We start from the raw sequence: 24,990 nt of genomic DNA on the forward strand, positions 1-24,990 counted from the left end.
CATCCTAGCTTTGAAAATATTGTCCAAGCTAGCAAGATATGATGAAGATTTATTTCTCTAGGATATATACAAAATACATATCACAAATATCATCCAATACTTCCAAAGGAAACCAATCCAAGCAACTCTTTTCTCTCTCTCTCTCTCTCTCTCTCTCTCTCTCTCCCCCCCCCCTCTCTTCAAAGACACAATGCTGATTTTCAAGAACAACAAGGAAAGAAAATTTTAAATCTCATGTTCTACTCATTCAAAAATCACCAAATTTTAACCAAAACTTCCTCATATAATGTACAAGATACGTTAAAAATTTCATGGCCATTGGATTAGTATAGCATAGTCAAATCCTTGTTCAAATTTGGTGATAAATAGTAATTCCGAATATTTCTTTTTTATTTTCTTGATTTTCCATGAAAGTTTAAGACTCCTAAAGCTAAACCAAGGACTCAACAAGCATCATTCATCAAGAATATAACCTCTCAAGAAACCAATAAAGGTATAAAACTTCTTTCAAACTTTGATTAAGTTTAAGTTTCAGGAAAAGTATGGATCTTGGTTATAAACCTAGTTTTGATGGTAGTTATGTTGATTTCTTGATTGTTAGTTAGTTAGATTCTAAGGTTGATGTGGTGGCCTCAATAACTTGATGTTATTGAGAGGATTAAGTGTTAATATGATGGTATGATGATATTTGGTTATGTATTAGTAGTTTAGAGCGAAAACAAAATTTGAATCGCGAGCGTAACGTCGATAAATCGAGTGAATCGTAACCTTATGTTTCTGAAAAAATACAGAAAGTATAAACTATAATTTTTTAAAAAGTAAGACTTGAAAATGATAGAACATGTTGTAAGGATTGTTTAGCGCTTGAATCGCTTGATTTTGATTTACGGTTCAAAAGTTAGGTTTGTTTTAGTGAAAACGATTTACGCGATAAAAACTTCTACAAATTACCAACTTTAGAAATATAAATGGTCGACTTAGAAGTATTCAAAATTATGAAATTTTTATAGAGAGTAATAAATGGAATATATGAACTTTCATAATAATTCAAGTAAAAATATTGATTTTTCAATTTTATAAAAATGTCGGAGCCGCGGTGGCGCGAAGTAAAAATACCAAACTCAACCCACTGCAAGAAAACTGGTACTTCGGGATTTTCACCCCTGTTACCAAAAAACCATTTGCAAATAATCTGTTCTAAATTTTGTCCACATCGCTCATGCAAAAATGGTGCGTCAATTGAGTTAACGGTTTGAGAGGAATCAACGTTTTAGTGAAAGTGGTATGAATAGTAAACCTCCATAGGTGACCGAACTTTTAAAATACTTTTCACCTATTTGAATTCATAATTTCGAAATGAAACTTTTATGATAAATTTTAAAAACACTCAAAAAGCTACTTGAGATGGTTTCGTATTAAAATATTAATTTTTCGATTTATTAAAAATATTAGAGTGCGAGTTCGCGTAATAGTAACATTTAGTAAAGTCAACTCTTTGACCGTCTGTTTCGACTAAGGATTGATACATATTTAGAGTCGGTCAAATATTGAAATTATGAAATATTGTACTTATTAGAAATATAAGTCAGCGATGGAATTAGGAATACTGATTAATATTATGATATTTGTTGATTAGAAAACCCGGAACGTGAGGAAGTCGGAAAACGTATCTTGGACTCTAGACAAGTTTTCAAACCCTATCTTTTAAAATTGTTGTGTTGTGTTTGTTTTCAAATAAATGCTATATACACATGATGTTGTTTTATTATATTTTATAAATTATGATATATAATATCATACGATATTTTAATAATTTTGGTATATGAATATTACCGAATTTCAATCAATAACGCTAGAGAGTAGCGTTGTATATATGAGGTGTATATTTTAGACCGAGGATCGGTCAGTATAATTTGATGAAAACCGAGAAATATTCCGGAGGTGTTTTATTTAGGAATATTAATGCTATAGTAGAGTGTGATGTACAATTATAAGACCGAGAGTCAGTCAGCTTTTATAAAGTATAAACCCGGAAATCATTCCGGAGATATTTTGGACGATTAAAACTCCGTAGATGTTTTATTCCGAGGGATTCGATGTCCCCTCACAAAGCATTAAGTACCTCGAACTTTTATTAAAACGATTTTCAAAGATCATGTTTCCTCAACTTATATTATTTATTTAAAGGATGGATATTATTTTAAATACTCATTTAAAGAAGAAGTATTCTTAAACGAATACTTATTTATAAATTTTAAATATTTAACATTTACTTAAGATTTAATCTATTTACACACAAATGAGTTGGGGAATATTATTCAAATATTCTTCTAAAATAGAATTGTTCGAGGCTATTTATTTTACTAATATTAATTGATTATTAAATACTTATTTAATGATGTTATATGGTTTAAAACTCATAAATCTTATTTCAAAATATTTGCTGAGTTTCGAAAAATCATTTTGGTATTATCCGAACTTCGAAAAAAATTATTTCAATATATATTATTTATTTTGACTATAGTGTCAAAGGAAACTCCCCCTTAAATACTTATCTGTTGACAAAGGTCAACATACATTATCTTAGTACTTCCTTCGAAAATTCTCGGAAATACATATATACATATATGAGATGAGTTGTTTCTATCAACAAGCAAAATGCTTGAGGAACTTCGATATAATTCAAGTTCCATTTTTATAATAAGATTCTTCAAAGGACAAGGAGGGGTAGACCCTAGTACTTCTTGTACTAGAGTGACTACTGGTGTGCCACATGTAAACATGTGAAGTATGTGAAAAGCCTAGATGTTGGGTCACACATAATATGCCCGAATGCGGCAAGGGTGATAATTGGGAGTAAGGAAGTCGTCCTTCTACATGTAGAGAACAATAAATATTTACCGTTATACGACTGATCATCGTATTTTGGGGGCTCTGGTGAATGTCCTATTCGTCCAATTGAAATTGAGATGCAATACCGTAACACAAGCCTCGGTGTTGGGTTTACCATTAAGGTATTTACAGACTAATAAGTCAATCAAAGAATTATTTTAAAAAGAGGTGTGTATCACCAAGAAAACTACATTGAATAAATATATATCCTTATACGGATTAATATAATTTCTTTAACAGCCTTTTCATACTGTTGATTATTATGCTGAGCATTATTACTCACTCTTGCTTTCTTTTAAATATCACAACACAACAGATTGCCAGTATGTCGGCGTGGGGCTTAGTCACTTAAAATCGTGGGGAGAATCTCTTCCAGCTTTGTCTCAGGTGGACCAGAGTATTCAGATAGGTATAATATGTTAGCAGTATTTATTGTAACATCATGTAAATGTTACAAATAATTGTTTAAGATCCTGTAAAGTATATTTTAGTAGTAATAATAGAAGATTACATTGTGTACATCATTTCTAAGGCTATAACTTGTGTGTGTGTGTGTGTATATGTGTGAGATTGGGGGTCTATGATATAGAGTTATTGGATTATTGAGCTAATATAGGTTACACATGATTGAAGGATTGTGTGACGACCCAGATTCCTGACCGCATATTTAGAGGCGTTACACAGACGGCCTTTGAGAAAGTTAAGGAGTACTTAGCTAAAGCCCCTCTTCTGGTGAGGCCAGACCCGAAGGAGATACTTCAGCTCTATCTAGTCGTGTCTAACCAAATTTTTAAAGCAGTTTTAGTAAAAGAACATGTAGATAACCGGCATCCTGTCTTTTATATATCATATATTCTGATTTTGAAACTAGGTACCCCCAATGCTGAGAAGTTTGCATATGGGCTGATCATGATCACCCGATGTGGCATTACTTTCAAGGACAAATGGTTCAAATTGTGACCGACCAACCACTTAAAAAGATTCTGACAAGGCCCGAAGCTTCGGGAAGGGTGGTCTCTTGGTCAATTGAGTTGAGCGAATATCACTTAGAATACATACCGAGGACATTTATTAAAGTACAAGCCCTAGCCGGCTTTATGGTTGAATGCACCTTCTCGGGGCTGAAAGATTTGACGCCCAAGGATCAGCTTATTCGGTCATTAGGGAAATGGAAGCTTCTTATTGATGGGCCAGTAGTAGGTTCGAAGTGTGGGGCAAGACTCATCATATCATCCCCTGAAGGTTTTGAGATATTCCAAGCTATCCGATTCACTTTCTCTCTCGCCAACAATGAGGCAGAATATGAAGCCTTTCTAGCTGGAATGGACTTAGCAAAGAATCTGGAAGCGAAGCATCAGAGGGAGTTCAATGACTGCATGCTGGTAGTGAAATACTTTTCCGGAGAATATGATCAACAGGACCCCCGGATTCGTGCCTATGCAACCAAGGTATGAGAAATGTCCTTGTTTTTTCAGTCCCTTGAGTTAGGTCAGGTTGGTAGGGAAGATGACATCCGAGCAGATGCACTATCACGTCTAGCATCAGCTGAAATGCATAACCTCACCGGTTCGATCTACCTTATCAGAGTCAGAGCTCCCTCAATTGATAAGAAGTAATGTATGGAAATCCACCAAGTTATGACATGGATGACGTTAATCTGATCCTTCCTGGAGATAGGAACGCTGTCATTGAGCAAAAAGAGGCACAAAAGTTCAGATACAGAGCGGCCAGTTATACAATCATCAATGATAAACTCTATCACAGGTCAGCTTCATCACCCCTTCTCCGATGCTTGGACACTAAAGAGCAAAATTTAGCTCCGGAGACGGTCCATGAAGGCATCTGTGGTGAACACCTTGTTGGGAGAGCTCTTGCCTTCAAGATCCTTCAAAAAGGATTTTACTGATCGATGTTAAGAGTCGACGCACATCAACATGCAAAGAAATGTAATCAATGTCAGCTATTCAGTACTATCCTGAAGCAACCCCAGAGGAAATGGCTTCGATATTGAGCCATATTCCTTTCGCCATATTGGCAGTAGATATTGTGAGAATTCAGCCAACTAGAACTAAACATGAGAAATACTGTATTGTGGCTATCGTCTATATGACCAAATGGGCCAATACTCGACCATTGGCCACCATCACCGAAGAGGCAGCAAAGAAGTTCATGTTAGAACCAGGTTTGTATGTGTAAGAATAAGGATTGTATTGTGGTATTTGATTAGTATGGTAATGTATATTGTAATGAAAATTACCATCCCAAAATTGTGCCAAATATGGAGATCTCGAATTCAATTCTTTAACATCTTCAGGTAAAGTCTGTATACCCCTAAATAATGCATCCATGCGTTCTTCTTCTTACTTTCTTCACTTGCTTAATTTCTTGTCGTCATAACCTGAAACTTACTTATGCAAGAAACAAGAAAAACACAAGCAAAAGATCAAACGGAACAATGCAATCAAAATCTTAGTTGAATCTTACCAAAGAAAACTAATCTAATACTACTTTGTCTCCGGCAGCGGCTCCAAAAATTTGACAAGACTGTCGCATGCCTATCAAATAATAATATCTAACAAACCCTTCTAACTATGTAGTAGGGTAAGTCAGAGTCGACCCCACGGACACAAAGGTTTCAATCACTGGTGATTCTTGACTCGATTTAATCAAGCAAGTTACATAATAAAAATTAAGAGATTGTTTAACTAAAATTATACTAAAGCAATTACGTTATATTAATCAAATAACTAAAAATATTTAGAGTTAAGTATCCCCACTAGCATGAATCAATGCAATTATGATTTCCCGCCCCAAATCAATCATATACTACTCAAGAGGAAAGATGTGCCCTATAAAATACCAATAACCTTTCTCGAGTATTAATGGGTTCTCTAATATACAATCAATCTTATTTTCATGGTATCATGCAATTTAGAGATATTAAACAAAGCACCCTAACTTCCTAATAATCCGTTCTACCTATTTTTATGGAGAAGTTCATATCCTTATTAGATAAATCACAACCACCTAAACCCAACTTTCGTTGATAAATAGATATTGGGTTCAAACAATACACATAATCACGCCTGACATATAATTGGTAATTACGCACAACTCAAAAAGCAAGAGCATGTAATATAACTAAGGATGTGTTTTGTTGTTGCAGACAAAAACAGTAGTTTTCTACTGAAAAGCAGCTAAAAACTGTTTGGTAAAATTCAAAAGCTGATCATCTGAAAAGTGCTTTTAGCGTAAAAGTTGTTGCTGAAAAAGTAAGCCCCCTATGCTTTTCGAAAAAGCTGCTTTTTAGCTTTTGCAGGAAGCAGATGCTAATTTCACCATCAAACCTCATCAAAAGCATTATTTTTTTATATTTTTTACATCAATATATATATATATTAAAAAATTACCAAACAGTCATCCAATTTTTCCAACAATACTTTTTCTAACAAAACAAATATTTTTAACAATAATCCCAAACAGAGCCTAAATTGGGGGATTGGGAAAATCATACATCAATCATAACTAAGGTTCAATTTAACCCCAGATTAAAAATCTACTCGTTTATAACTAGATTAACAAAACACATAATAAAGAAAAGTAATCTCCTCCCCCTCTATATGTCTTTAAATATATATATATATATATATATATATATATATATATATACATATATACATATATATATAGAGAGAGAGAGCCTTACTCCAATACAAACAAAATTAAAATACAAACTACAAACTTCGGTAAATCACTAATTTATAAACTAAAAAAATACTAAATATAAAAATAAAATATATATCAACTATTTAGTGGCGATCACTAAGTTATAGAAAAATAATCATTAAATTACTGATAATTACTAAATTACATAATACTGATTAGTAAATAAGTGGGGCCACTGTCATAAATATATAAGTTGATTATTTCAATAATCACTAGTTACACATATATCAATCACTAATTGTTCAATGGTTTGTAGTTTATATTCTAATATTGGTTTGTATTAGATCACTAACGCGCACACACACATACATACATATATATATACATCCCTATTTATTTATAATAAAGGTATATAAGTTGTTTCCTAAACTGATTTTGTTTTTATAAGGAAATTTCATAGTTGACTTTTCTTCAGTAATACTAGGCCGCTCCATTTGTAATTTGATATATGGACCACTTTAGAATGAAAGATAATTTCATTATCTTCGTGTCGGCTGTTAAATCGTCCAATTATGACTTCTGGAACTCAAAATATAGCCCAAACAGTAAATTGTGCGCGTGTAATCCAACAAATCCAAATTTCGTTAGAATAAATCTCCAAATTCAGCTCTTAATATCCAATCAATCCAATTTTAGGATCTTCTTACTTCTTACAATAAAATATTAAAATCCAACTAATAAAAATCCAAATCAATGCAAAATATAACAAATTTGTGGAATAAAATCATAATATATATAGATATATACTCTATCAAACATCCCCGCACTTAGTACTTTGCACGTCCTCAGGCAAATAAATAAATAAAACTGACTTTAACTAACTCCATTTTCGTAGATGACGCAGTTGCATTGAGCATATGCAACAAGTCGTTAGACCACTAGGAAAACCTAGTAGGATGAGTTTTTTCTCGTGAGGGTTTACAGAAGATGTACCCACAAAATCAAATATTTTCAATCAGCAAGTCTCTCAAACATGAAACATATCATAGTACTCCACACATTGTAAACCTCAACCACAAAATAACTCGAAAGTGTCTTAAAATACAAGTACTCTCACTTTAGGCACCATTAACACATAATAATTCAAGTATGCACACAATGTCTTGGTAGACAAAAACTATCTTGAAACACACATCAAAATCGCATTCAGTAATTAAGCACACTATGGATAGAAATATCAAGTACTCTCAACTCACAAAAGTATATAGGTGTAAGTGTTCCACTCAAGTTCAATCAATTTACATGTGCTACCATATGCTTGGTTGTCCACCAAATCCCCACTACTTCGTATATATACATACAAGAATCAAAAGGTCTTTGTTAAAACTTGTAACGATACTTAGGAAAAGGGTAGGGAATCAAAGAAATAGGATAACAAGTGGAAAAACTTGATAAACCAATAGATCATAGTGTTCACTTTCAATATAAGCACCGAACATGAAAAGTAGATCATGCTTTCACAAGCATTAAGCACCAAATACATGTATCCATGTACTTTCCTTCTTTCACATTGTAACAATCAATGAACACAAATTTTACTTGATCTTTTTTTTATTTCTTTTTTTTTTACTTTTTTTTCAAAGTCAAGTCATTCTCCAGTAATCAAGGGTAGTTAAAGGTCACCAAGAATTGTAACTAAATATTCACCAACCCCGAAGTTGAATTAATACGCTCTACCAGTAAATCAAGACAAGAAAAAATAAATAGGCTCAAAAATTTTAGATTGGTGATATACGAAAGAAACGTATATAAGCTCAAGTGAGTTTACTAAGAAATATTTTTCATGGGTATTGTTTAGGTATAATGAGGTTATTCCTATTGCCTTTAGCGTTTTCATACATACACATATCATGTAGTCTGAAAGCGGTATAAAACAAGTTATATAGCAACATGCCTATTGACGAACATCACACAACAAAAAGATGGATTGACATAGAATGTATCAATCATTATTAGGCTCAAATTCTCACAAGGTGAAAGTATGCTCGACTCATTAAAATTGGCTAAGAAGCATCTCAAGTTTTAAAATTTTCGTAAGCACACACAAGTAATTATCATGCATTAAATGATTTTTCATGGATATAAAACTCGGAATTCATCATGTGAAATAAATTTACACAATGTGTACTTATCCATGTTAACATTCTTTTCAAATAAGACAATTATATACAGTTCTTTTTAATTTTTAATTTTTTTAGATTTTATAATATGTATTTTTTTGGATTTTTTAATATTAAGAACACATCCCCACAATTAAATGGTTCATTGTCCTCGATGAATAAAAATATATAATATAATTAATAAAATCCTAAAAGATATAAAAAAGAATATATATAAAAAATATATAAAAAGAAGTTATAATACTCCCCTAGTGCATAAGCACGAACTGTGGCTTGAAAAAAAATTGAGAATGTTTGCTCTAATGCATAAGTCTAGGCCCAACTTTTGGTTATATAAATATGAGTCTGATAATAAACACAAAGGGACAGCATCCAAAGTGGTTGGAGAAGGCAAATAAAACCCCAAGGTTAGGGATTCAAATCCCCTTGCAATATATCCAAAAAATTAGGCTGAGGTGGCGATGCTGACTGTGCGCCATGTGGCTGCTGACTAGATGCCCGCGTAGAAGTTGAGTCCATGTGACAGATGACGTGGCGACACATATGATGACATGTTGCTGAGTGGAAGAGGACTGCAGTTGACGTGGCTTGTATAAGAGATGGGCTAAATTGTCATAGTCTTTGGGCTGAAATATTGTGAATGGGCCGCATAATGGGCCTAAAGAATGATGTTCAAAAATTGAATGGGCTGCATAATGGGCTAAATGATGATGTGCAAAAAGAGAAGAGGTGTCACGCGTGTGAGAAGCCGTGAGAGTCTACCCAATCTGTTGATACGGGTGCATGGATATGCTAAAGGTAGCATGAACATGCCAAAATGGTTATCCCGAGGTATAGAATAAATATGCATGGTCATGTTGGATTATCGTATGGTCATGCTGAAATATCAATTTTCACCACATGCTAAGACGTGGAGAGCAAATGATCATGTCGCTGAAGAAAAGGTGATAAAAAAATCACTTCCATGCACAAGTCCCGTGCATCAATTTCTTTTTTCCCTATAACACTTCACAAAAAATTCATCAAAACACCTTATGGGAGTAAAAAGTGTTATTCCCTAACAATGCAACAAGAATTACAGAAGGGGGGGTTGAATGTAATTCTGGCTTCTTTTTGAGATTTATAAAAAGAGGTTCTAACTCAATTTATATCTAACTGTTTGATTTGCAAAGTGCGGAATACAGAGTTAAGTTAATCAAACATAAAGTAACAGAAACTCAGGTCTTTAAAACTTTCTGGTGGATTTGAATGTATCCACCAGAGATATATATATATATCAAGAGAACCCTGTGAAGCTTGAATAGCTCACAGTTGCTTTACAAGTGAACAAACAAAACTACAGAGAAATTTTACAGAATACAGCTTACAAATGTTTCTCTGCTGAAAAATATGTTTGCTTTGTTGGTTTATTTTACTAGCTACACTTGGTTTATATATCACCAAGTTTACATGATAATAAGACAGGATAATAAAATAAAACCTATCAAGTCTAGTTTCATGCTGCTTCGCTACTCTATTCCAGCATCTTTGAAAATCTTCATAACTTGCATGGAAATGGTAATTCTTCTTTGTTCTCAAAACCCTGCTAAACAGACTGCCACATTCCTTTGGCAAACACTCGACGCATATGACTGTGTTATCACTGTCAACAGATATTTGAATTGATCATTCGTCGGGTACATGCTTGTTATCCGTCGAGTAGCCTTGTTGATCATCCGTCGGATAGCTTTGTTGATCATCTGTCGAGTAGCCATTTATCACTTGACTCCATTTCATTTGTGCAGAATTACAAGACATCTTATATTTATATTTAATCAACCTATTCTGCACATCTACTAGCAGTCTACATGATTCATAAGCTACTACAGAATCTATACAAAGTTGTTTGCAGAAATGTGTTACAGTACTTATTATTACATAAGTTACTCACCCGGTGGATATCAATTAGTCATTCGTCGGGACTATATTCAATCATTCGTCGGGACTATGATTGATCATTCATCGGGTGCTACAAAATTCACTAAGTTAAATCAACTAAGGTGTTTTGTTTAGCTTATCATCAAGTACATAACATATTCCTAACAAAAAGAAAATACAAAAATAAACTAATATCCTAAAAAAACAAAAACTTTTATCATGATAATAATAATAATAGTAATAATAATAATTAAATTTATAAATCATTGGTTGCCTCCAAAGAAGCACTTTTTAAGGTCACTAGCTCGACCTTCTTATCAACAATTAGCATTATCAATAAGGAGAAAAAGTGAATAAATGTACATATCTCTTAACTTGAATTACTTTAATAATATGAGTATCAATTAAATTACCACAAAGATATATGAATTGGCATGGGAGAGTTATATGATGCTCACAAAATTTTGGAATGTGAAAGTAATTAGTAAAATCCTCACGAAAATATTTATAGCTACTTTTCACAAATTTCTTCCAAATCCGATCTACATAAGACACATACACATCCTCAATATTAACATTATCTAAGTCGATCTCATCCAAATTTAATTATATCACAACTAATAAAGTTGTATTAACAATATCTTTATCCAAATCAACATTTACCAAAACCATATTATCACCTTCATCAAATAGCATGCAAAAAGAGTCATCTAAGAAATCAGCCTCGTTATGATCAAACAAGTGTTCACACAAGTTAATTTCTTGAGTAGTGTATGGGTCAATAACGGTAAGACTTTCAAAATCATTATCATCTTCAAAGTTATTTAAAGATATTATACAATTACTTACCTCTTTTGTTGACTCTTCGAACTTCTCACCACACCACAGAGCTGCATAATCAATATGACTCATAGGTATTTTCTCAGTTTGAGTGCAAGTTTCTACGAATTGAGTTACCTCTTGAGGAATTTGAGCCGCATTGTCTTCTACCAACTTATTATTAGCATTCATCTCAGTTAGACTTGTTTCAAACTCCTCGTTCTTTTCTCCCTATTTAAAAATAAATCCTTCTAAAAGAATTTCCAAGTTGGATTTTTGTGGTGGTTGGAATTAGTTACTATGAGGTGATTGAGCTTGGCATAGACTAACTGATATTTCTTTAAACTGAGTGTTTGATTGTTGATTTGGAGCACATGAAGAGATAAAAGTTTCTAAGGCAGATTCCAAACTCGATTTTTGTGGTTGAGGTGGATTATTTTGGTAGGAAAAATCAGGATAATTTTCGTAAATAGGTTTGTATGTGTAAGAATAAGGACTGTATTGTGGTATTTGATTAGTAGGTTAATGTGTATTGTAATAAAATTTACCATCCCAAAGTTGTGCCAAATATGGAGATCTCGAATTCCATTCTTTAACATCTTTAGGTAAAGTCTGTACACCCCTAAACAATGCATCCATGCGTTCTTCTTCTTCCTTTCTTCACTTGCTTAATTTCTTGTCGTCATAACCTGGAACTTACTTATGCAAGAAACAAGAAAAACACAAGCAAAAGATCAAACGGAACAATGTAATCAAAATCTTAGTTGAATCTTACCAAAGAAAACTAATCTAATACTACTTTGTCTCCGGCAGCGGCGCCAAAAATTTGACAAGACTGTCGTGTGCCTATCAAATAATAATATCTAACAAGTCCTTCTAACTATGTAGTAGGGTAAGTCAGAGTCGATCCTGCGGACACAAAGGTATCAATCACTAGTAATTCTTGACTCGATTTAACCAAGCAAGTTACATAATAAAAATTGAGAGATTATTTAACTAAAATTATACTAAAGTAATTACGTTACATTAATCAAATAACTAAATTTAGAGTTAATTATCCCCACTAGAATGAATCAATACAATTATGATTTCCCGCCCCAAATCAATCATATACTACTCAATAGGAAAGATGCGCCCTATAAAATATTAATAACCTCTCTCGAGTATTAATGATTTCTCTAAAATACAATCAATCCTATTATAATGGTATAATGCAATTTAGAGACATTAAACACAACACCCTAACTTCGTAACAACCCTTTCTACCTATTTTTATGCAGAAGTGACTGGATAAATCACAACCACCTTAATCCAACTTTCATTGATAAATAGATATTGGGTTCAAAAAATACACATAATCACGTCTGATATGTAATTGTTAATTACGCACAACTCAATAAGTAAGAGCATGTAATATAACTAAGGATGTGTTTGGCATTGCTATTGCTGTCAGCAGTTTTTTGCTGAAAAGCAGCTAAAATACTGTCTTGTAAAATTCAAAAACTGCTTTTCTGAAAAATTTCTTTTAGCGTAAAAGTTGTTGTTAGAAAAAGTAAGCCCCCTATGCTTTTCGAAAGAACCGCTTTTTCAGCTTTTGCCGCAAGTAGATGCTGATTTCACCATCAAACCTCATCAAAAACATTAATTTTTTATAAGTTTTGTACATCAAAATATATACAAATTTAAATATTAGCAAATAGTCATCTGATTTTTCAACAACACTTTTTTCACACTTTTCAAATGGTACAACAATTTTTACCAGCAATCTCGAATATATCCTAAATTGGGGATTGAGAAAAGGGTTAATTATCGAGTAGGTCACTTACTGCATCCAAATGTATCAAGTTAGTCACTGATTACAAAACTGACTCAATTAAATCACTCATTTGAAAATTTATATCATAAATATCACTCTATCATTAGTCGAAATTCTTAAAAGTATTATATATTGAGTTTCACATATTTTTTATGAATGATATTACATCCAAATGAAAGATTTTGAGTTCTAGTATTTTAGATAATATTTTTTAAATTTTTAAAAATTTATCTACTATTTATTTCTATTTAAATCAAATAAAATAATAAAAGAATTAAAAACAAATAGTTGATAAAACTTTAAAAATCTAACAATATTATCTAAAATAGTAGAGCTCGGAACCTTTCATTTGGATGTAATATCATTCATAAAAAATATGTGAAACTTAATATATAATACTTTTAAGAATTTCGACTAACGATAGAGTGATATTTTGATATAATTTTTTAAATGAGTGACTCATTTGAGTCAGTTTTGTAATCAGTGACTCACTTGATACATTTGGATGCAGTAAATGACCTATTTGATAATTAACTCATTGAGAAAATCATACATCAATCATAACTAGAGTTTAATTAACCCTAGATTAAAAATCTACTAGCTCATAACTAGATTAACAAAATACATAATAAAGAAAAGTAATCTCTGCCCCCCTCAATATGTCTCTCTCTTTATATAGAGTCTTGCTAAAGGCAAATTCAGCTTTGTGGGTCATTTTAAAGGCAAATTGGGACGATTGAAGCCGCAAATAAGATTATTTTCGATGCGATCAAAAAGAGGTTGGGCTAGCTAAGCCAAGGATTTATGGGCCGAATGGGTTTTATGGGCTTATCGAACAACAACAAGGTCATCAACGGGCCCTCCTCCTTGTCGAGGGCGGCCGTGACTTTTACCGTTCCGAAGTGTTCAATGTATAAAGCAACGAGTTTTGTTTAAGGAGAACATAGACTTCCTGGAAGAGGAAAGATAAGCATCCCACCAGAGGAACCTCAAATACCAGCTCCAGGCTGCCCAATATTATGATTCGGGCATTAAGAAACACATTTTTTTGTCGGCGACCTAGTGCTGAGGGAGTTAGCAACGTCAATGCCCATTAAGCAGGGAAAGATTCAGCCAAATTGGGAATGCCCGTACTCCATAGCCGAAGTTATCAGGCCAGGAACGTATAAGTTGAAGACTCTAGGAGGTGAACTTATCAAAAACAATTGGCATGGTTCCAAACTCCGAATTTTTTTCTAATAAGCTTATCTGAAGCCTTCCTAGTTATTTGTTCAGATTATTTAATTCAGTCATTTATTTCAGTAATGCAATTTGAATTCCCCAAAGGCGAAGCACGTATGATATTGCATGAATTTCCATTATCAATGAAATTTACATGTTTTCCCCATTTTATTCTCAATTAGCATTGCATGACAATCTCTAGTTTGGCAAACCATTTAACATAAAATATGTCTTACTATTTCATGAGTTGTCTAACTTCACTAATAAGTTTTAAAGGCAAGACTACGGATCTTCGGATAGGGACAACGAATTAGCCTAGATATTAAATATCAGAAGATACATCATTCTTTCCTTTAATGTTGGGAGATATGAAGATAAAATTTTCAAAAATTTACTAAGGCTCAAAAGAGGCCGAAGAAGTAAATATTTTCAAAAAATTTACTGAGGCCCAAAAGGTCGAAGAAGTAAATATTTTCTGAAAAATTTAATGAAGTCCGAAAGAGGCCAAAGAAGTAAATATTTTCTGAAAATTTTAATAAGGCTCAAAAGAGGCCGGAGAAGTAAATATTTTCTAAAATATTTACTAATGGCAAATCCAACAGTGATCCAAAGATCCAAATTAGGGGCAGATTACCCCAAATCTCATTCCAACAGTGATCCAAATTTGGATCACTTGATTTAATATAAAATAATGGTTTTGTTATTTATAGTTTATGAGATTTTAAATTAATGTTTGATTATTTAATTATATAATTAATAACAAAATATAATTAATAGTTAACAAATTTTATGTTTAAAATAAAAGTTAAAATAATAAGAAAACATAATTTCATTAAAAAATTTAAAAAAATAAAGAGATACATATTGCACTTAGAAATTAATTAATTGAGCATTTGTGGTAAGAATATACTAATTCTTAAAATTAGTGTGTATCAATGATATTTTGTATGTTAATTATTGCAATAAATGTGTTTTTCGTGAATTAAGTGCACAATTTTAATAATTTTATGTGTATTTATTTTTTTTGATTTAATTAATTTATGAAATGTTATATAAAATGTTAATAATGATTAAATGATAAATTTAAGATAAAATTGCTTAATATGATATTTATATATTATTATATGTAGAAACTAATTTGGATAAAATATTTGGATCACACGGTTGGAGTTGGTCAGAAATTTGGATCAATATTTAGATCAGTTGATGATATAAATTTGAATTTTTGGATCACAACCGTTGGAGATGGCATAAGGTCCAAAAGAGGCCAAGAAAAAAATATTTTTCAAAAATTTACTAAAGCCCATTTTATCAAAATGGGTCGATAGAAAAAAAAAAGATTAACGGGCCGAAACTTGGTCAGCCCAGTTACGTAGATATTGGACCAGCCTAAGATAGGGGAAGACGTGGTGACCACAATGTCACCTTCCCTCTTTATCAGAACCCGACTCTGGGGACACAACGTTATCATGGCCATGTGTTCTATATACACGAGGAGGATTCAACACACTCACAAAATTTCTCGGACTATCTTGCATTCTTGATTACTCACCGAACCAGTTAACTCATTCTCACACCGAAGGCGAATCAGAGGGACAAATCCTCATATTCTCCTCTTTGCAGGCCAAACGGAACACCGGCGGGCGAAGACAGTTCAGGCAAGCAAAAAACTGGTTCCAACACATTCTATTCTCACTGAATTTATCAGGCCCCCTCTGATCCATCACCTATTCTGCAATGTATTTGTGAAAGTAGATTCTTCAGCCTTTTTAGTCATTCAAGTAGTTAAAGTCCGTGTTAAGAACCAAGTGAAATGATATGCGAAATGATGAGGGGTATTGAACAAAAGAAAAACATTGTCTTGGTATATGAGGCTAAAGCTGATAGATTCATCCCAGGTGGTGCTAGCCTTCACAGCTATATGACTCCCTAATCCCTATGGCCCTGATACAAAAACATTTGAGGCTACAGTTGCACTTGGAAATGTTGGGCCTCGGAAAATAACGAATACCATGGCCTTTATGTTTGAATCCCGAGTCTGCCACTGGGCTTTGGAGTGAAAATATGAACTCCATCTCACATAACTTTATCAAGAATTGTTTTTGTTGCATCTCAAATGTTATATGCTCATTTGAAGAACTGTTTGATCAGAGAACTATAACAACTAAATTGAATTAAATCTATACCTGTCAGTCTGTCATTAGAATAAATACACTGTTCACTTCTACCCTCTCTGGAATCATCTGTACTTGTAAAGCATATAATCTTGAGAAACAGTGAAGGCTGGAGTATTTGAACTATTTAGATCGAGAACAGGGTCTATAACCTTTTCTTCACTTTTCTGATCCTTGTTGATTTCTTTCTCCACTAACTCTGCCTCCTAAGAGGATGTTGCAGGTGTTTGTTCCATCTTCTTGTCTGTTGTCGTTTAAGTTTTATCAAGATAAAAGTACAAAGCAATCTCCATTCTGCTGGTTATTGTTATGCTCTTTCAATCTGACTCGTAATTTTCATTGTTTTGATCCAACTTTAAATGTTTAACATTCTGATCTGCGGGGGGAATTAGACATTCCAGAACCAACCAAAAGTTAAGGCCCAAAATTTGCTTGTTTTCCTTCTGTTCAGTATCTTTAGCATCCTTTTCGTTTGAGGAAATTTCAGTTTCAGAGTTGCTTCCACGGTCCTTAAGTACGCTCTTGCCTGACGCAGACAACTTGTGTTTACACGGGATCATATTTGACCTACAATTAAAAAATAAATAGTTTAAAAAGAATAATGTTAACTAACTTATACGAATCTAAATAAGAGCACCGATGACATATAACTATATAAATTTGAGAGCATCGGGCTTGACCGTATGTTTTGGCTCCTTAATTTTGCTATTTATGTTGATCAGGCGGTTCTGCAGAATGGTCTCAGCTATTGAGTATTGATCTATCAGTAGCAAAGCTCTTGATTCAATAATAACAATACTGAAAACATAGTTTATATAACCAAAATTAGTTGGCTTCTAATAAGAAAGAAAGTTTCTACCATCATTAACCTTAAAACTGAATAAAATAAGGGCAACAAAACTATAATGATTTTTGAGACCAATCTTCATTAGTTCATTATAATGTTAAATAAACCCTAAAAATACAACAAAAAAACTAAATAAGCTACAGATAAAATCACAATTTTATGTGCACCGCCTTAGTATAAACTTTTCTAGAACAACAGCAGCCCAGAAGATGATTTTTATAGTTTTTCCTTACCTGATGACCTCTCACATGAGCCTGAAAAAAAAGTATGAGTGTATTTTAATGCAAACAGAGAACATAGAAATTTTAAGTTAAGTGATATCTTAAAATGTGAAACTCAAAGAGTATTCATTTGGCCCAAACTAACAGCAGGTACGGTGCTGATCCGTGGAGATGATGACCCTGTTAAAGAATATGCCCTAATTTTAATGAAACTGCCAATATACTAATTCATATTAAATAGTTTAACCCGGAACGTGAAAAACAGTAAAGTTACTGTTCTGTGCCCATCTTTTCATCATGTCCCAAAACACACATAGGCTGAGCACGATCATAGCTTGGAAATGTAGTTGTTGAAGACCGTGAATGAACGTGCACAAATAGCAGAAAACAACTAATTCTACGCCAATATACATTATGTAGAAAAGTATTCTCCAAAGTTTCGCTGCAGCAGGATTCTGAGGTTGACCAAAACATATACCCTAGAGAAAAAAGAGAGAAAATAAATCAGTCTCGTGACAGGTCAAGTAAGCATCCATCCGGTTCGATTGATAATCATGTGTACTCTGAATGTGTATCTCTGAAAGATCTCGCTCCAATGGCGATGGACAAAATTGAAGCCCTCTCAGTAGGACTGAGAATACAGTCTGGCTTGTCAAACGATGATGCACCTTATACCATAACCTCAAAGTTTACTGGTCAATCCTCTGCTCTTCAGTGAAAGATGGTCACTATTGGTGGGTCATTAGGTTTGGAGGGTGCCGGTGGGCTGCAATTGATGGAGATGGACAGCAGCGATGATGATGGGAGTTTAATGGGATTATCTCTAACGCCTGATGAATGGATGAGATTGGATTCTGGTGTATTTGATAATGAGATTAAATCAGTGAGAGAACCTCAAAGATTGTGTAGTGCTCATCATGCTACTCCTGGTGACTGGTTTGCTGGAAAGTCTAACGGTGGCTCTAATGGTGCAATTACGTGATCTATAGCAGAAGTATGAACCTGTTGGTACCCCGATGCCTGCACTCATTCAAATTTAAAGATTGTTTGTCCTAGCTGAGCCAAAGATATACTACACTGTTTCAGAGATCAGGCCTTAAATTGATGATGAAAATGAGTCCAGGTTTGATACAGTGCCATATTAGTGTGTGATATGCATGTTAATCCTGTCAGTTGTCTCTGGAGGGTAGTAAGTGGACCTTTATCTTTATTTCATAGGACCCATTGGAGAAATATTTTAGCCAGTACAGCATTTTTCATTTTATACAAAAAAATAATAATTTAAGTACGGCATAATATTAAGTACTTTTCAATTTATATATTACTCCAAATATATACCTTGAAAGGATAATCAAGCTGTAGCAGTGCATTGAGCAATAAGGTTTGAATTTCACGATCCAGTAAAGAATTCGCTCTACTCTTTAAAGAAGATATTGACCTGATAACAGATATATCATAGGAACAAAGAGATCAATTGCATTGTGTGTTTGATTGTTCACATTGATAACTAATTAATTCGAATTTAATTACGTATGAACTGTGAATTTAACAGTACAAAATGAAAGTTAAATTTATGTTACCTGGAGTGGATGAGAAGTGAGAAGGAACGAGCTCAAGCATACGGAGAGAGAAGTATCTGAAAGAAGATACAGTAAAAATGCAACAGAAACACTACATGAAAAGGCTTTTAATATGACATTGAAATCATAGAACACAGAAAATGTAATCTGAAATCTTAAGTTATGTAATCTGAAAATGCTCTATAGATATTTAGTACTATCTGGCTGCCGTTCCAGAAAGCTCATGTCGTTGCTCCCAGAAAAATGTAACGTGCAACTATAATACGTTACAGCCTGCATGTATTACATTAATCACTGAATAACTGTAACAGAAAATGTTTGTGCAGAGGAGGTTAGCGCTTAATATGATAATTATTAAAATCTATTAAATCAACAGTAGAAGAGAAAAATTAATAAGATATAAAACTATAATGGATAGTGCAGACAACAGAAAAGTATAGATATGGTCATCATAAGATGCAAACTCAGACTTCCTAAATGAATTAATTATGAAATTTTACTTGATGAAAGCATATTCGCAGTATAATGAAGCTCAACGCACCTACCAAAGTAATATTATTAAGTCAGGCTGATTTAAATGTATGTCTGTATGTAGTATCTGGAGTTCTGAAAACACCGCTTAGCCTGGAGTAATCCACATCGGAGAGAGGTTGTTGAATATTACTACCTGTTGTTAGTTCAGAATGCAAGAATCAAACATTTACAATGTAAACTTAGAAAAAAACCTAGGAGTTCATTGTTAGCAAATTAACATACCTGAATAAAGTGTCAACTGCATTTTTTTAATGACCCTGCTCTGTCCTGAAGGTGTTTTGTTAATCCGCGATTTGCATGTCCTGTTAGAGCACTTGCAAAATCCATATCTAACAGCATCATAAAGTTTTGCATAATTAAGATGGTCTATACCAAACAATAATGAAAGCATTTTAGTTTTATCGTAAATAAAAAGCATGGAAGCAGTTTAAAACTTTTATAAGTTTTAGATACCTGATCCTGCATTCATTATGTCCAAGTGCAATGGTCTGACGGAGTTTGTGTTGAATTGTTTGGGCATTGAAGGTGTTTGATTACTTAACGTTGTGCACTGGATATTTATGTCTACCGGATAGAGGAATCCACTGCTCCGAATTTTATTTATATGGTACTTTATACATTGCATTATTTTCAGGCATAAATGTATACATGTCATGTCTAAAGCTGTCCTCATGGTAAGTGGTGTTTTAGAAATATTCTCATACTGGTTAGTTCTTTGAAGTCGAGCACTTTGTGTCCCTATTTATTATCATGAAACATGACTGTTGTAAGCACAACACCAATTAACAGTAATCAACAAATAACCAAATTCTAAGTTTTAAATGTACTGGCTTATGTTTGCATTGTATTTATAAAATAATAGATTACAAAGCAGCCATGGATTAATAAAGCAGCTAACATACAAAATCTAAAGCAAAATAGTTTTGTTCGCTGACCTGAAGCTGTCCTCATGTTAATTGGTGTTTCAGGAGAGACAGATGGTAAGTCCTATGGAGATCAGCATACTCAGTACTGCAACACAGCAGACTGAATAAGAAGAGAACGTCACCAGTAATCACCACAAGAGCAGAACCCATCCTCGAAGTGATGAAATCGATTTATATCACGAATAATAATTTCCCTCTGCACAATTTTTGATATGAACTTGACCAAGGCGTGGCAGTCCGTACATATTCGAAGGTTTTTCATGATACGGATAGAACTACCATATGGCATTTTTATAAGACCATATGCTAGGGCTAGTCTCTCACTGTGAACCCATAAAAGCCCTGCTTTATCATCATCATCCACGTTGAGTAATACAACACTGCAATCAGGTACATAACCTGCTTTGTTACATCTTTGATTTAACCACTCCAGCATTCCATTGATTAATTTGATGTCAGGATGTGAGGAATCGCCTACACAGAAATGATGGACTGTTCCCTGGTGTTCAATCCAACTAACTCCTGGTTCTTTCTTTACACCCTTTCTCTTCATCTTTTTCCTAACAAGAGCAACATTATCCCACCTCCTAGAGGAGGCGTATATATTTGACAGCAACACATAAGAGGCCTCATCTTGGGGTTCTATTTCGAGTACACGCTCAGCAGATAGTCTTCCAAGGTCAAGATCATTATGGACAACACAAGCCCCAAGCAAAGCACGCCACACCATGACACTAGGCGTAAACGGGATATCTTCAATTAGCTTTAGTGCCTTCTCGAGATGACCTAATTTTCCAAAGAGTGACACCATGCAAGTATAGTGCTCTATGCAGGGTTCAATACCATAATCTCTTACCATGGCATCAAAGTAATGTTGACCACGATCCAATGACCCAGTGTTGCTACAAGCTGAAAGAACGCCAACAAGAGTTAACTGATTTGGTTTTATGTCTGTGCTTTGCATGTTCTCGAAGATTGCCAGAGCATCTTTACCCAGACCATGCATTGAATATGCGGACACCATGGAATTCCATGAGACCACATCTCGTTTGTTCATCCTCTCAAATACCAAACGAGCATCCCTAATGCTCCCACACTTGGCATACATATCGATCAAAGCATTGCCAACTGACACATCTTCACTGTAGGGATTTTTAACAATTGAAGAATGTAACTGAATGCCTGCCTCCAGGGCTGGCAACCTAGCACAAGCATGAAGAACACTAGAATATGTTACCTCAGTTACCTGTACTTGGTCATGGAGCATCTTACAAAACAAATTTAAAGCCTCCTCCCCATCTCCTACTTGTGCATAAGCAACAATTAGTATATTCCATGTCACGTCATTCCTATTCTTTGACTCCGAAAAAATATTTAATGAACTTTCAATGCATCCACACTTGGCATAGAAATCCATAACGGCATTTGAGACATATATATCTTTATCAATGCCAGCCTTTAAGACATGCGAATGTATTTGCCTTCCAAATTCAAAATTCTTCACAGTGGCACATGCTTGCAAAATACTCGAGAAAGTGAACTGATTAGGGACAACTAATTGTTGCCTCATCCTTAAAAATAGATCTATAGCCTGTTTGCATCGGTCACTTTGGGAATACCTTGCGATCAAGAAACTCCAAGGAATCACATCCTTCTCAGCGATCTCCTCAAATACTTGCCGAGCATCCTCAATCTGATCAGAAACAGTGTACAACTGAATGAGAGAAATACGTACGTAAGGATCGGTCTCATAATGAGTTTTAAAAGAACGGCTATGAATACCTCTCCCTACACCAATGGCACCAAGACCGGCACAGGCTTTAAGCACACTGGAAAGCACGAAGTTATTTGGCTTAAATCCAGCAAGTTGCATTTGAGAAAAGAGTTGAAGCGCCCCCTGATAATGATGATTGTCCGCATAACATCCAATAATTCCACTCCACGAAATCATATCCTTGCACACAATTCCATCAAAAACTTCTCTTGCAAACTGAACAAAGCCACATACAGCGTAGGCATCAACAAGAGCAGTAGCAACAAATGCATTAGCATGATGACCAAGTTTACAAATGGAGGCGTGAATGTTACTACAACACAAACAACGCTCGTCATCTCGTTCCATACTAACAAGCAACTTAAGAATAGTAGTGAAAACAAAGGCATTAAGTTCATGTCCCTCAGAATGTAATCTCACAAACAACTGAATAGCCTCGGAATAATGTATCTCCTGAGAGTAACCCTGAATGAGTGTAACAAACGAGACAACATTTCTAACAGGCATAAAATCAAACAGGTGACGAGCGTCAGGTAATAAATCAGACTTAACATAGAGATTAAGTAAAATGTTGGATGCAAAAAGATCCAGACAAGAAATGTCTCCTTTCTTGATGATATCACAGTGTAAAGCCTGTCCGGTTTTGAGGTTGTCATTGATGACACAATTCTGGAGCAAATTAGAGTACTCGTAGGAATCGAATGTGGTAGCTACACAAACACTGATATGTCTCAGTGCCGACACACTTGTTCTATGTCTAACCATGCACTCCTTCGCTTTCACTAATTTTGTTAGCAATAAGCTCATAATTTGAGTTCAAAATTTCATTAGATACTTGTAAATTTAAATTCAAAATTAGTTCAAATTTCATTTCTGACTCATGCTTGAAGTTGCATCATGTGTATTGTAAAAATTGAATTAGTATATAATTGAGGATGTATTGAACTAGGATTCTAATATATTATATATAATTTGGGTATTTTAATGGATTATATCCGAAGAGTTTTTAGATTTAGGGTCCGTTTGGTATTGCTGTTGCAGACACTTACAACAACAATTTTTGCTGAAAAGCTGTCAGAAAGGTGTTTGGTAAATTCTAAAAGCTGTTGTCTGAAAAAGCGCTTTTGGTCTAAAAACTGCGGTTAGCAAAAGCATGTCCCCCATACTTTTGGAAAAAACTGTTTTCAGCTTTTGTAGGAATTAGCTATCAGTTTCACTATCAAACCTTCTCAAAAATATTATTTTTATATATTATATCTCAAAATATGCATAAATTAAAAAAAAAACCAAACAGTCATCTAATTTTCTTGACAGCACTTTTTCTCACAGCACAGCAATTTTCAACAGCACTCCTAAATCTTATGAATTATGGTGGGATTTCAAAAATCATAAAATATAACAATGTCACAAAATCCATCATTTTATGATGTACAAAAAAAATTGTCAGCATGTAAATACTATCAGATTTTAATGTATTTTAAATAATCTCAGTTGAATACTTTCAGATTTTTAAGCATAATTTAAAATCCCGATGGAATACCACTAGATTTTGTAGCATAATTTAAAATCCTAGTTGAATACCATAAAATTATGATACATTTTTTAAAATCCCTGTTCAATACACCTGAATTTCATGAATGAAAAAAAATCGTTTAGAATCATAGTTCAATATACCCCCTAAATTTTTTCTAATAATCATGGACTGAGCTAGAGAAACCGGAGTTGGAGGGGGCCAATTTCTCATTAGATAAATATTAATTTATATTTTGTGCAATGCAGAAATTATTTTTAACAAAACACAATTTTTAATTTAATTTAAAGCCGAAATTATATATAATTACCCATGTTTTTCATAAAAGTTACAAATTCGTTATTTAAAAAAGAAAAGTTAATGTGTCTTAATCAAAAAAGTTAATTAGTTAGGATTTATTAGTAATCATAATATTTATTTTATCGAAGAGAATTGTCCCTTGATATTTTTGTGTTAGGTCACACACACTGTAGAGGGGGGTGAATACAGTGTATAATACAATCAAATCGATATTAAGTAACAGAAAATAAACTTTATTGAAACAATAAATTCTGTTACAGTGTGGAACTGTTACCTCTCAGTGATGAACAAATATCACGAGAGCTGCTAGGGTTACAATGAATAATCTTCTCGAATATGATAACACTTATAGTGTAAACCCTATGTCTGTGTTTATATACTACACAGTTACAAGATAATCGCTAATTGATATAGAATATAATTCTGCTTCCTAAAATATATGAATCAGATATCTTTTCATCCAAGTATTCCATTCTTCACGGAACTCCTTCTTCATGCATATCTCTTCTTATGTTTATCTCGATCTTCTTTCCTTTAATCAGCTACTGTCCTTATCTGATCGTCCTTCAGCACTTAAGTTCTGATATCTAAC

General features: G+C 33.7%; 2 protein-coding genes across 11 annotated transcripts; one reads left to right on the forward strand and one right to left on the reverse strand.

Moving 5' to 3' along the window:
• Window positions 1-3,836: 3,836 nt before the first annotated feature.
• LOC141691165 (uncharacterized) lies at window positions 3,837-4,508 on the forward strand. The gene is made up of 2 exons (XM_074495904.1): window positions 3,837-4,274; window positions 4,368-4,508. Exons 1-2 carry the CDS (start codon window positions 3,837-3,839, stop codon window positions 4,506-4,508), a joined length of 579 nt encoding a protein of 192 aa, XP_074352005.1.
• An 11,876-nt stretch (window positions 4,509-16,384) lies between these two features.
• On the reverse strand, window positions 16,385-23,505 carry LOC141690317 (putative pentatricopeptide repeat-containing protein At5g13230, mitochondrial). Of its 10 annotated transcripts, none has more exons than XM_074495060.1 (7): window positions 20,803-23,505; window positions 20,090-20,196; window positions 19,879-20,000; window positions 19,334-19,389; window positions 19,092-19,191; window positions 17,366-18,773; window positions 16,385-17,252 (listed from the first exon to the last, which is right to left on the reverse strand). In XM_074495060.1, exon 1 carries the CDS (start codon window positions 23,372-23,374, stop codon window positions 20,912-20,914), a length of 2,463 nt encoding a protein of 820 aa, XP_074351161.1. In that variant the 5' UTR covers window positions 23,375-23,505; the 3' UTR covers window positions 16,385-17,252; window positions 17,366-18,773; window positions 19,092-19,191; window positions 19,334-19,389; window positions 19,879-20,000; window positions 20,090-20,196; window positions 20,803-20,911. The 10 variants fall into 10 exon arrangements, with proteins under 10 accessions (XP_074351161.1, XP_074351155.1, XP_074351162.1 ...); XM_074495054.1 differs by having other exon boundaries at window positions 19,334-19,606; XM_074495061.1 differs by having other exon boundaries at window positions 19,875-20,000.
• Window positions 23,506-24,990: the final 1,485 nt, after the last annotated feature.

This window comes from Apium graveolens, chromosome 10, assembly GCF_009905375.1.
Source record: "Apium graveolens cultivar Ventura chromosome 10, ASM990537v1, whole genome shotgun sequence".
NCBI lineage: Eukaryota > Viridiplantae > Streptophyta > Magnoliopsida > Apiales > Apiaceae > Apium > Apium graveolens.

Bases quoted from the DNA above. Each gene is read 5' to 3' on its own strand.
- LOC141691165 (XM_074495904.1), top strand. From the start codon at position 3,837: ATGGTTCAAATTGTGACCGACCAACCACTTAAAAAGATTCTGACAAGG. The intron at 4,275-4,367 runs GTAGTGAAATAC...TTGTTTTTTCAG, and splicing joins AGTTCAATGACTGCATGCTG to TCCCTTGAGTTAGGTCAGGT.
- LOC141690317 (XM_074495062.1), bottom strand. From the start codon at position 23,374: ATGAGCTTATTGCTAACAAAATTAGTGAAAGCGAAGGAGTGCATGGTT.